This window comes from Sardina pilchardus, chromosome 17, assembly GCF_963854185.1.
Source record: "Sardina pilchardus chromosome 17, fSarPil1.1, whole genome shotgun sequence".
NCBI lineage: Eukaryota > Metazoa > Chordata > Actinopteri > Clupeiformes > Clupeidae > Sardina > Sardina pilchardus.
Genome location: NC_085010.1, coordinates 28,308,329 through 28,321,352, shown reverse-complemented (window position 1 = coordinate 28,321,352; position 13,024 = coordinate 28,308,329). Strand labels below are relative to the sequence as shown.

General features: G+C 43.8%; 1 protein-coding gene across 1 annotated transcript; it reads right to left on the bottom strand.

The window, feature by feature from the left end:
- Positions 1 to 818: 818 nt before the first annotated feature.
- pwp2h (PWP2 small subunit processome component) lies at positions 819 to 10,257 on the bottom strand. The gene is made up of 21 exons (XM_062518402.1): positions 10,130 to 10,257; positions 9,687 to 9,799; positions 9,441 to 9,535; positions 9,214 to 9,313; positions 8,685 to 8,828; positions 7,896 to 8,031; positions 7,427 to 7,683; positions 6,972 to 7,115; positions 6,759 to 6,829; positions 6,499 to 6,635; positions 6,019 to 6,167; positions 5,565 to 5,712; positions 5,121 to 5,271; positions 4,571 to 4,751; positions 4,170 to 4,317; positions 3,959 to 4,067; positions 3,308 to 3,373; positions 2,750 to 2,968; positions 2,148 to 2,298; positions 1,356 to 1,430; positions 819 to 1,224 (listed from the first exon to the last, which is right to left on the bottom strand). Exons 1-21 carry the CDS (start codon positions 10,145 to 10,147, stop codon positions 1,056 to 1,058), a joined length of 2,781 nt encoding a protein of 926 aa, XP_062374386.1. The 5' UTR covers positions 10,148 to 10,257; the 3' UTR covers positions 819 to 1,055.
- Between the last annotated feature and the right edge of the window lie 2,767 nt (positions 10,258 to 13,024).

Sequence of the window (13,024 nt, the reverse complement as noted above, 5' to 3'; positions counted from 1 at the left end):
TCAATATCTGTAACATTTCATATTTGGTCAGCTGGTGGCACTAGACCAGGTTAGCAGCTTGGGTATGTGGATATCATATTTATTTTACTAATATTTTGTAAATAAATTCCAAAAACTATTCTGACTTTGGCCAGCTGGTGACGCTATGCCAGACAGGCATATTAGAGAATTAGTGTTAAGATGTCATACACCTACAGTGATCTGACTAACCTGATTAATCTGATTATTATATCTACGACATGCAGTTCTGATTGGTAATCCATATGACAACTTATAAGTTGCCAAAGTCAGAATAGTTTTTGGAATTTATTAGACAAAGAAAAGATCTCTCAGAGACAATAACTTTTACTTTGGGGATGTATATTAGTATTGGTTGTAGGTCTGCAGCCAAGTCTCTCAGTCCTGCTTTTCTGAATTTACTTCTTTTTTTTTCTTTTTTTTTTTTAAGAAAAAACAAGCTTTGTGATAGCAATACCCTATTAGGCGTAGTGATGTCCTTTCTAATATTTTTTTCCTTCCTTGTGTGCTGTTGAATGAAATATCCCATGTTCATGCTGTACCTTTACAGACTTAAGAATAGAAAATAAACAATATTACCATGACAAATCAGTCTGTCTACTCACTTGGCAACAGCAAGATGGTTAGAGAAGACTAGAGATTGAATAAACAGAGTATGTTATCTTCTTTTTTTCATTTTTTTTTAATAAAACACACAAATAGCACTGAAATCTCATTTATAATTAGACAATTAGTATCATGTTAGAAAGATATCTTAATGAGACAGTAAGTAGATCAACCAAGATTTGTTTTTCACACGGTAAACAAAGGCTCAACACAAGGCTTTTGTACAACTCTTCCAAGATTGAAGGTTTGAGTCAGAAGTGACTTGCCTCTCTCCACTACGGTCAAATTCATTCTGCTCCCTCACATGTGGTCCACTTCACGTCCAGCTCTGGGTGACCGGTTTATCTTTTCACAAGGCACTGGATACCTTCAGAGTAAGAGTGTCTTGCCCCTACTGCTCTGACCAACAGTCCTGTCGTTGAATGAGTGGGCTATGAAAGGAGCTCACGTTCTGTCATGAGTGGTTCACTCATCAGGTAATCTTCCTCATCGGAACCCTCCTCCTCTTCCTCGCTGAGCTCATCTGCTGCCGCTCGCTTCAGTCCTCTCTGATTGGACAGGGCCACAGCGTAGCGCAGGGAATAAATGTTCCAGTCACATCTGGGGAGGAGAAGGAGACAATATTATAATACAGCACACACACTCAACCTTCACTGTTGTGAAAATAGGAGCAGCATTGACCATTATTAGTACTTTTAAAAGGTGGATGTGTGTGTGCATCATGGACTCACAGCTTGGAGAGATCATCGTGGTGTCTCTGGATGCTCTTCTGTAACGACTGGATGGTGGGAAGTATGGCTCCTGACCTGCACAACACGTAACACACAAATTACACAGCAGCATCATACTCTCATACATGTGTACTTGTATGGGTCATTTACTACCAAATCAGACAGAATCCAGGAAAATAGTTACTGCGCCGTGTGCAGGTCCCAGAACTTGTAAACCTGTAAAATATTTTTGTTCCATTCCAACATTTTCATACCCTTGATTTTTCAACAATTTTACGCACTCAAAAATGTCTCATCATGGAGGCCATGGACATTAATATCTTAAAAAGCTATATATAGCCTGCCCAATATTTGTAAGACACTTTTCAGTTCATGTTTTTTTCAGGGTGTAAAACTGTAAAACAAAAACAGGATTTCAACAGAAATATTTGACAGGCCTTGGTATTGGGACCCAGTCTTGATATAGACAAGATCTGAACAAAATCTGAGATGGTGCAGCAACAACCTGATCTGATTTGACACAGAATGACCCATATAGCAATACTGAGTGTATTTGCTTCTGTGTGTCTTTGACTGGGGATGTAACTGTACTATACCAGTGTTTCTTAAATTAAGCAGTTGAGAGTCTAGTGGTGTGTGTGTCTGTGTGTCTGTGTGTCTGTGTGTCTCTGTGTCTCTGTGTCTCTGTGTCTCTGTGTCTCTGTGTCTCTGTGTCTCTGTGTCTCTGTGTCTGTGTGTCTGTGTGTCTGTGTGTCTGTGTGAGAGGTGGGTGGTTTGCTTATATGCAAGTACCTGTTCTTCAGTTTCTGTCCATGTATTGTGAGTAAACTCTGAGCCCACGTTAAGTAGAACTGAAGGTGGCGACTGTTCTCCAGCGTAGCTCCAACGAACGCCAGCAGCTTTTCCACATAGACGTCTGGCAAAGTGCTGCATACCACAGGAACTGACATACAAACACACATATGCAAACAGGAACACAAGTCAGTCACACATGAATAACAACAGCTCAATGTGTGTCCACCAATCGTGTTTTTTTGCACCGACGGCGACAATTTTCAATATATATATGTAGCTCAGCGTTCACAGAACTGAGCTCCCTTGGAAAAAAGCTAGATAAAAGCTCTCGGCGCTGATCGTTTTTTACCGCAACGCTCAGAGCGCTCAAAGTTGAAATCTGTTCAACTTTTAGAGCAGCCCCGGGCTCGTCAATGTCACTTCTCGTTATAAACCGTCTCTGGTTTTGGTAACTTAGCAACAATAAACACTTCTCGAAGCGCCGAGAAAAGGAGGTTGAGGGCGCTCTCAGCGTAAAAAATGTGTTTGGTGGACACACACAGCACCTTAAATGCTAAAGTAGAGCATCAGGAAGCCTTGTATTGAGAGAGTGCTCCTACTCTGTTCATGTGGCAGCGCTTCCAGCACCTCCCTGATGAGGGCGCTCTCGTTCAGGCGGAAAGCCAGCAGGATGGCCGACGACCACTCGCACTTCTTCAGCTGCCGCCGCACGCTGGCCGGCGTCACGTCCAGGTCGAGGTCGTACGGGTCAAACACCAGCGACGCGTCCAGAGAGTAGATCATCAGGCCCTCGGTGGACGTGGCCGCCCAGCTACGCCCTGATTGGTGGAGAGGGAAGTCAGAAAGAGCTCATGAGTCGACCCACAGATCCTCTAAACAAGCCAAGGGTGCACATCGGAAATACGGCATTACACTGATGATTTAGAAGGGTACCAAAAATGCCTATTATATTATATTCTAATTTACCAATGAGTTTACTCTGCCTGGAAATGACATAAACACAATACACACGAAAAGTGTTGGTCAAGTAACAAATAGTATTAAACAGAAATTGTCTTGGGTATGAGAAATGAAGGACTTCCTTGTGTACTGCATAATACACAAATAACATTCCTGCTTTTGTAGGTTTGTGAGGGTTAAAATGATCCGTCACTCACCAGTAGGAGAGAAGCGAAGAGAGCTGACCCGGATCTCTGGCTTGAAGTGACGAGAGCTCATATCCCCTGTAAGGCACAAGGGGAGGATCACAGTCAATACTGATGCTGGAGGTCAATGTGCCATTCAAACACACACACACACACACACATCACTGCTGGCTGAATTTCTATTTCAGCCCAAACAACAGGAGCCATTCTGGATATTGCTATTGTGTTGGACACATCCATGTGTATCTGAGTGAGCATATGTCCTATACCATTGCAGAGGATGTTTACCTCTGCCAAGGAGGTTATGTTTTTATCGGGGACCGGCGTCTGTTTGTCTGTTTGTTTGTCTGTCTGTCTGTTAGCAAGATACCTCAAAAAGTTATGGATGGATTTCCATGAAATTTTCAGGAAAGCTCTGATATTACCCAAGGAAGACACCATTACATTTTGGGAGTGATCCGTAATTCCGTCGAGATTCCAGAGCCGTTTATGTGTTTCACTTAGGGGTGTAATGGCATGGTATGGCCACGTGGTGGCGATCAGAATAGTTTAGGTTCAAATGTATGACAACCTAGGAAGAACAATACAGGCGGAGGTCTACGCTCTCTGAGTGCTTTTTCTAGTTTTAACATGCAACAGGTATGAGCGGTCCCAATGTCCCACCTCTCTTGACTCCAGGCAGGCTGAGCTCCACTCCATCTCCATCACCGGCCCCTTCATCCACCATGGACAGACTACCAAACTCAGTCATCTTACGCCTGTCCAGGAACTCCTACAAAATACACCCATCAGTATTAGTGGTAAATAACACACAGTATTGACTAATGATGACTTCCCTATCGGTAAAAGAAACTCAAGAGAGATAGAGAGGTACCTCCATGGCATCCAAAGACAGGTTGCAGGAGATTTCAAACTTCTTGAGGAGGACCTGCTCTCGTATGTTATAGATGCACACAAATTTGGAGTGTCCACCAGCCAGAATGGACTCTCCATCAGCTGAGTAGCACAAGGACGTAAAGGACCTACAGAGAGACAGAGGGACATGAACAACCACACATGCACAGTGCACACACATGCACACACCGTGTTGCAATTCTACTAAATAAAGACAAAGCCATTGAAAGGCGTGTGATGATCTGTATTGAGTAAAAAAGGATCTGAATTAGACATGTTGAGTTGTGAGTGCTACAGTGCTTTAGGTGATGATACAGTAGACACACTTTGATTTGAATGTCACAATAAGACTTCGCTGGTCGTTCCGCTAGCTCAACTCACTTGCCCTTGGAGGCCTGTTTGGCGGTGACCTTGTCTGTCTCTTTGCGTCCCATCTGTAGGTCATGGCGTCCAGTGATCGACCCCATTTGTGCTGCTGTCTGAGAGTTCCAGAAAGAGATCTCACCGTCCAGTGTTGCCACGGCAAGCTCCTGGCCATCCGGCCGGTACGCCACCGCCATGCCTGAAGGAAAAGGGCCTTTGTGTTAAGACTTTCTCTCATCTTCCTCCAAAACAATCTGTCCTGAACTGCATCCAAATAAATAATGATCAAATAAACATCAACTTGAAAATAAAACAAGTGTGTGTGTACAGTCCAAGAACACACAACCTGTTTGCAGCCCCATTACAGTAATTTCCCGCATATAAGCCGCATTGTATATAAGCCGCAGGACAGTGTTAGAAGAAACAAAATCATACAACACCAAATTAACTGTCCCCCTGTATTAACCTCGTAACTGAAGAAATTTAGCAAAATCAATGTATAAGCCACGGCTAATAGTTGGGAAATTACGGTATACGAGAAAGTGAAGTGTGATCATGTCCGCCGTACCATCAGATGTGAGTCGCAGCACCTCTTTGGCATGCCAGCTGTCCAGCATGTCCCAGAGGCGGACGCTCCGGTCCCAGGAGGCACTCGCCAACACGGCACGCGCCGGGCAGAAACTCAGACAGCTCACTGGACCCTCATGACCACTAAGGACCTATGTGTGCACGCACGCGCACACATATACACACACACACACACACACACACAGACAAACAACTGTTAACAATACAACAATGCAACACAACCATCACTCAATCAAATTGCTTGGGGTTGACTGTTTGAATAAGACAAGGCCTTTTTCTATATAAATAAAAAGTGTAATTGTGTGACATATAGTGGGGTGTGTAGAATATGAGACAGAAAGTTTCTAATTAATCTGTTTAACAATGATCAGATAACACAGATTCTGTCTGAATGACAGCAGAGAGACGTGGAGGAGTCTCTCACCTCCAGCAAGCGACCAGTCTGCATGGACCAGAGGAAGATCTCAAAAGAGTCCTGGGCTCCAGCACACACCAGCTCCCCGCTGCCGTCTACAGCCAGGGAGGAGAACTGCGCTGGTCGGGGAGATGTAAAGGTTCGGAAGTTTCTGTACCTATGGAGCAGTATGAGTACAGCACAGAGTTGAGATATGGATATAATATACATCTGCTGTTAGGTACTGTATACAACAAGGGAACAAACTGAACCAATCTTCCAAAGCCAATGGCATACAAATCAAACTCATTCTCAGGCACTACAGTTGCTGGCCCTATCTATGACACTCCTGTAGACTGTATTGTAGTGCATACTTTGAACACTAGAGGGAGACAAGAGCTGTGAAATGGTAGCAGTAGAGGCTCACGGCCTCAGTGCACACTCGGGAGGGTGAATGGAGGGAGGAAGGTGAGCAGAGCTGTACCTGTGCAGGTCAAATGCACGAACTGTGCCGTCCAGTGAAGCGCTGACCACCACAAAGCCGCTGGAGGTGAAGGTGACGTTCGTGACGCTGCTGGTGTGCTCCGTGAAGGTCACGAAACACAGGCCGCTGTTGGTGTTCCACACTTTCACCTGAAACACACAGATCGAGGACACTGACAATCACATCACTGGTATATGGTCCATAAGGCTCCAGAATTTTGTAAGGGACCTTGCAGAAGGACAAATTGAAATGTCTTGTTCCAATTATATTCTAGGTATTTCATTCTAAAATACACAGCACTACATGAAGAAATAAAGATCATCTCAAAGCAATTTCATTCAGAAATGCAAATGGCAATGGAGGGAAAAAAACTTACAATTAAAATTACATGTAGACATAATCCATGTTTACATGAATCCCTGGAAACCAAAAAGCCATAGTTGCCGTGGGTGGCGGACTACCGTCCTGTAAAAGACTCACCTTCCCATCATCCCCTCCTGTGGCCACGTACTGCCCATCAGGGGAGTAGGCCAGAGCGGCCATGTTGTTGAAATGACCCTGCTGTTTGAAGACATACGACTCACTCTGCCACTCCCACACCAACAGCTGGCCCAGACCTGCAACACACAGCGCCGCACGTCAATGAGGGACACAATGAAACACACACAAAGTACACACACATCCCAACTCCTGTTGCGACTCAAACTGCTCGTCGTGAAATGGTAAACTTATATGGGTACCTGAACAGCCAAAACCAATCCAGTCTCCTGTGCAATTCATAGCTATGGCGGCGATCCGCTGGTCAGAGATGCTGCGGAGGGAATACACACAGCAATGTAATCATGGCTTTGTGGCCACAGTTACACAACAGTTGTATTGCTTCGCTTACACGCACGCACACACACACACACGCGCGCATGCACACACGCACATACGCAGTCACAGGTGCTCACCTGAGGGAGTGTATGAGGTTAAACTCGGGCAGCTCGTGCAAGTGGAAGACTCCCGAAGCAAAACCAGTCACAAGGATGTGCGTGTCCTTGTGAAAGGCTGCGGCAGTCAGCTTGTTGAAGTCGCCCTCTTTGTTAAAGTACTGCCTGTGGATGGGACACACAGAGATACCCAAAGAGCAAGGTCAATTTTCTAAATGAAAAAGCCCCTACTGAGAGACAATAATATCATTAACAAGTGATGCATTGGAAAAAACACCCTTCCTCTGACTGAACACAGAGTAAAAATGCCCAGACTCCCCAGACTAATGTTCAATCTGAAAGATTGATCTTAGTATGGTGATAGCCAGACTACCAATTCCTGTCTTTACTACTGTAGAAAATGTACAAGTATACACAATATTGACCTTCTGTCAAAAAATGGTGGTGCTACTGTAGCAAAGAGAAAGATTCCTTACTTGCTCCTCTGCCTGAAGCGCACGTTCTTGACTCCCTCCTCTTCTTGGGGTGCATCAGCACTCCCTTTGATCACCTCTCCTCTCATCTCTCCTTCCTCCTCCTCCTCCTCCTCCTCTTCCTCCTGACCCTCTGTTCCGCGGACGCTCTGGCGTTGTTTCTGTTTGCGCTCCTTGTAGCGAAGCCCCTTCTTCAGCTCCTCCAGCTCCGTGTCACTCTCCCACATACACAGGGTGCCATCCTGGCTCACAGTGTACAGCTACAACATGTGCACACACACACGCACGCGCACGCAGACACAGACACAGACAGACACACACACACACACACACACAAAACATAATACAGTGAACCACACAAATCAGACAGAACAGTGTGTGCTTGAAATTCATGATTTGGGAATAGATCAATGTGTCCTCATCTATAATGTATTTGACCAGGGTGAAAAAGCAGTACTGTGGTATGACTCACATCCAAGCTGTCTTTTTCAAAGAAGCAGCCCACCACCACATCCTTGTGGCCACCCAGAGAGTAGTAGATGAGGTTGGCCCAGCGCTCTGCACCAAACACCCAGGTGGACATGTCCTTACTACCCACAGCAAAACACCTTCACAGCGGACAACAGAGTCCACAACACAGCAAGGGGGAATAGGGGGCAACATATTAATGAGTCAGAAAATGTACATATGGACTGTAAAATTAGTTAACAAAAACTAAAGACCGCTATAGAGTGAGTGTTGTTGGATAAAATCTCTCACCTTTAAAATCTCAAAGTCATATGTCTATGTCTGAATAGTCAAAGATTTGTATAACACTTCTTGCATACTCTTACAAGGAATGGTTACACTACTTCTAATGGCCTGGTCAGACTATATGATTTTTTTGTCGCTCACGATTGTCGTTTACGATCTACCATGTCACACTGTACGATTTTAGAACCATGAAAACATCTCTGCATCTTGGTCGGGAGAGTGGACACATACACCGAAAGCATCGGTCGCGTCATACGACTCCCGTCAAATTTCTGACAAGCCAGACTTTTTGTCGGGCTGTTTTAGAACGTTGTGAACGACAAATCGCAAGTCGTGAAGCATGTCACATTATAAGATTCACTCCACGTTCAATGTCGTGCCCGACCATTTGAAATCGGATACGACGCTGTAAACTTGTCGGTCACGACAAATATGGGCCAAAATCGGGCAGAAATCGTGTAATCTGACCAGGCCATAAGACCTTGAAATGTACAGGGCAGGAACGTACTTGGAGTCCGTTGTCCAGTCAATACAAGTAGTCTCATCATAGGGCCCATAGTAGCTCTTGTCCAGCTGGAAGGCATTGAACTCCCGCTGCTTCCCTGGGGCATGGTACATCAGCGCCACATTCTCTTTAGTGATCACAAACTTCCTGAAACGACAATAACAAAACAGGAAATAATTCTTCATACACACAGCAAGGGCATACTGGAATACAGCTGAACAACTAATAATCATACATGTTCTTAGAGGATGGACAAGTCCAAAACATTAATAATGGCAGATGCTTAAGGCAGTGGCTTTTCTGGCTATTTTTCACACTTTAATATAGATATATGTATGCCCAGATTATAGCAAAACAACTTAAATCCATACGGGTGCATACGTGGAAACATGAGTGAATGAGTGAACAAGTAAGTGAGTGAGTGAGTGAGTGACTGTGTGAGCCAGGGAGAGTGTCTCTGTGTGTGTGTGTGTGTGTGTGTGTGTGTGTGTGTGTGTGTGTGTCTGGCAGAAGTGTAAACGAATAAACTGACCTGCCGTCTGGAGAGAAGCTCACGCTGATGACCGGTTTGTGGAAGTGGTAATGATGCAGCACGGCACGAGTGACCAGGCTCACCAATATGGCAGCTCCATCTACAAAATGCATCAACCCCATATGTTTACTAATGCACCTTTAGTTAATCATTTAGGTTACATTAATGGTTAGTATCATGCAATAAAGGGAAATAGCATACAATTTTCTGTGATAATGACATCTTACCCTCATCAACCAAAATGGCAAGGTTTCCGTCTGGAGAAAGACCAACACATGTAATGTTCTTTGTGGTAGACACTGGCAGTGTCTCTGACTTGTTGCTACAAAGAGAGAGACATTGGTGAAATGAGATCCATTATGACATTTCACTAATGTTAGAGTTAATGTTTCCAAAGCATCGATAGCTAGCCTCATTTCAAAACACTTCACTTCCCGGTATTCATCATCAGAAATAGACAAATTGACACTCACTTCTTCAAATCAAAGACGGATATTCGGTTTCCGACAGGACTGATCACAGAGTTTCCATCCTTGGAGAAATTCAGGTTTCCATGACGATACACCGCTCCCAGTAGATTTGAGAACTGAAAAGGTTTCAAACAAAAATCCTGAGTTCAAGTACCAAACGTGTACCAGTCTACAACTAATGTCAAGATCTGACCTGCCAATGTAAGTGGTCTACAAAGATTGCTACACAATGTCCTCACTACAGTCACTGAGGTCGGTCAATAATGCCTCAAATAACAAGACAAGACATTAGCTAAGTCAAAACCTTATGGAAATACTGACATGAACTACGGGGAAATTATGAGCAAAACAGCTAACGTTAACATACATTTACAGAGCTAACTTACTTCAACAGGGAAGTTAACGTTAATTTGCCAGTTTGTCACAAACAGTAATTAGAAACATACCCTGTATGCAAACTTCATTTTCCACTCGCTTCAAAAAGTCCTACAATTTATAACAAACTATTATTCATCCAAAAGTATACAACAGTTTATGTGTTTCACGTGTGTAAAAGCCGCATTGCAATTCCAAATGTGCGACTGCAATAACATCCGGGTCGCAAAAGTATTCAAACAGTATCAAAATAAAAGCCCAAATCACTGCACGCAGTATCGTCCTAAAATAGGTGTGGTCGAACATGTGCTGATGGAGGAGTGTGGAAATTATAGAGCAGTACTATCTGTAGCCTACCTTTTCGTCCCTATTTAATTGTTGTGTCAAAATTAACTGTGCAATGCTATGTAAAATGTAATTCAAATATACACACCATCAGATTAAGCTGCTGCCATGTGTAATGGCCCTCAAATTAAGGCAACTCCTGCATGGGTTTGCGCCTAATGGTTTTGGTGGTGAATGGCTATCATTAGCTAACTGATTTTTGAATGTTATATAATTATGAGGCATAAAAGGTGAACGTTTCAGCTGTGAAGAAGAGTGCTGTCGAAAACGGTTGAGCATAAGCCTATTAAGCATAGTTTCACACAATCTCCAGAACACTGTGCAATATATTTTATTTCAAGACATTACATTTATCATTTAGGACTAGTTTTACATTTAGTGCGATACAAACCCATTGGGACGTGTGTCTAGTGAGTTTGCCAGACATGTAGGCTAGGCCTAGGCCTATCATTTGATTTGGTCATGTTTTGATTTATTTACGATTTTTTTTATTCTATTAAATAGGGTAATAAATGGCAGAGCTCTGTTGGTGTAGCATACAAATAATACAGCCAGAGCCCATCTATTAGACATTATCTTAAAAGTTCACATATGACGGCAGGTGACGGCTATTCCTCTCATTACCACAAGGAGGCAATCCTAACACAAACTTTTGTGAAATTGCTTTAAAACGTTCAGGCTACGGTTTCTACGCACATCATTTTACTTAAACTAGCCCGTCATTTTAAAATTAAAGCTGCGAAAAGTAGGTTGCACAGGCTAAACGTAGATTAGCCTATCTTCTGAAAATCGCTGCATTTGAACACGCGCTGGAATAGCAGCGCTGGGAAACTGTATGGTGACGTCATGGTGGGTAATTTGCATATTACTCAGTAAGCTATATATTTGACGCTTGCGCATAGGGTTGTACATTGCTGCACCGCAGAGCCTTGCGTTGGAAGTCTACTGAGCGCAAATAAACCAAACTAAGTGAGTATCTGGATCTATTAATTTAATTTTGTTTAGTTGTTACCTGGATTGAGATGTATGATTTGCAAGCCCATTGAATCGTTTTGAAAAGAAAAAGATGCTGATGGTGGGCAGCAGTAAAATACAGAAGACAAAGGATGCGAATGAATCCTATGCTGATAAATCTGTGAATTCGATCTGTTTCTGGCAGAAAACATTTAAAAACGTTGTTAGAAGCCCATGTCATAGATAAAACGCACATTACATCATTACAGGCTGCGCGGGTTAACCTATTTTCTTTGTTAAGCCTCTTTGTGTTGGGGAATCGGTCAGATGTCCCGATGACTCATGCCGTTATTTGGGACGTTTTTATTATATGAAACGTTAACGCCATATGACGTTTATTGACACTGTAGCCTACGTATGGACAATAAGGAGATGGTTGCCAAAACGTGCTCTGTCCATAGAGATAGAGGCGACTGGGCGGTGGTTCCTCCGGCTGCACTCAGACTTGTCTACGTGCAGAAGACATGACAAGTGACTTCGCAAGGCTATGATCATGCACGTGGAACAAAGAGAGGATAGGATACGCTGTCTAATACATAACTCGTATGATGATGGACTATTGGTGCCTGTGTGGCTATTTCTACAACTATTGCCCTTGGAGTTAATATATGTTATGTGTATTTGTCCAACCTTTTTTGGCGTGGGAACATGAATTGTTATGTAAATTTTCAATTTGGGGAACTCAAGACGCTATTTTGTGAGGGTGCGGTCTTTTTTGTTCGCGGGGGTGTGACGTTGGGTGAATTGATGCAAATCGCACGAGCCACTGGACCTCAGCGAACAAAAGATTTTGGTGCTGTTTAACGCACAGTGCGTAAAGTTGTCTATGGTAGTGAGCCTGCGAAACAGATAGCCTTCTAATGACAAATACATTTCCTTTCTAGACACTCAATCATGTCTGACAAGCCCAATCTCGAGGAGGTCACCAGCTTCGACAAGACCAAGCTGAAGAAGACCGAGACCCAGGAGAAAAACCCCCTTCCCTCAAAAGAGAGTGAGTGCACAGATGTGTTACATGTCTCCTCTAGACAGATATTTAGAAACATGTGTAGAGTATGTAGTGTGTTCTTTGTATGTGGAGTATGGTTGAGTAGCCTACTGTATGTTAGTAGTCTAGGTGTGTGCAGAGATGATGTGATGGATTCTAAGAGTGTCTCTCCTGTCTCCTTTGCAGCCATTGAACAAGAGAAGGCGGCAGGGTCATCATGAAGACCCTTTCTGCCATCATGCACTGTGCACACACACCCCACCCCTCCCCTGCATTGCCTTTTTCTCATTCACTTCTCCTAGTTGTTATAACTTCATAACCGAAATGTTAAAAAAGAGAAAAAAAAGGAAATTAAAAAAGAACAAAAAAAGAAGCAACCATGCTGCACCACTGTCGGATGAAAGCAGAAGATGGATCGTTGAAGCCCCCCTGCCTCCCCCCCCCCTCTGCTCCTGCAACACCTGGAAGGGTTGTGTCATCGTGTGTCCATGCTAACGGTGGACAGACCGAGGCTGGCCAGAGGAGCGCGTGTGGAGGAAGGCTGAGATGACCAATAGCCATTGGCCCACTGCGAAGAGGGAAAAGAGCAAGGGGTGTGGCCTTTGGAACATGGAGAACA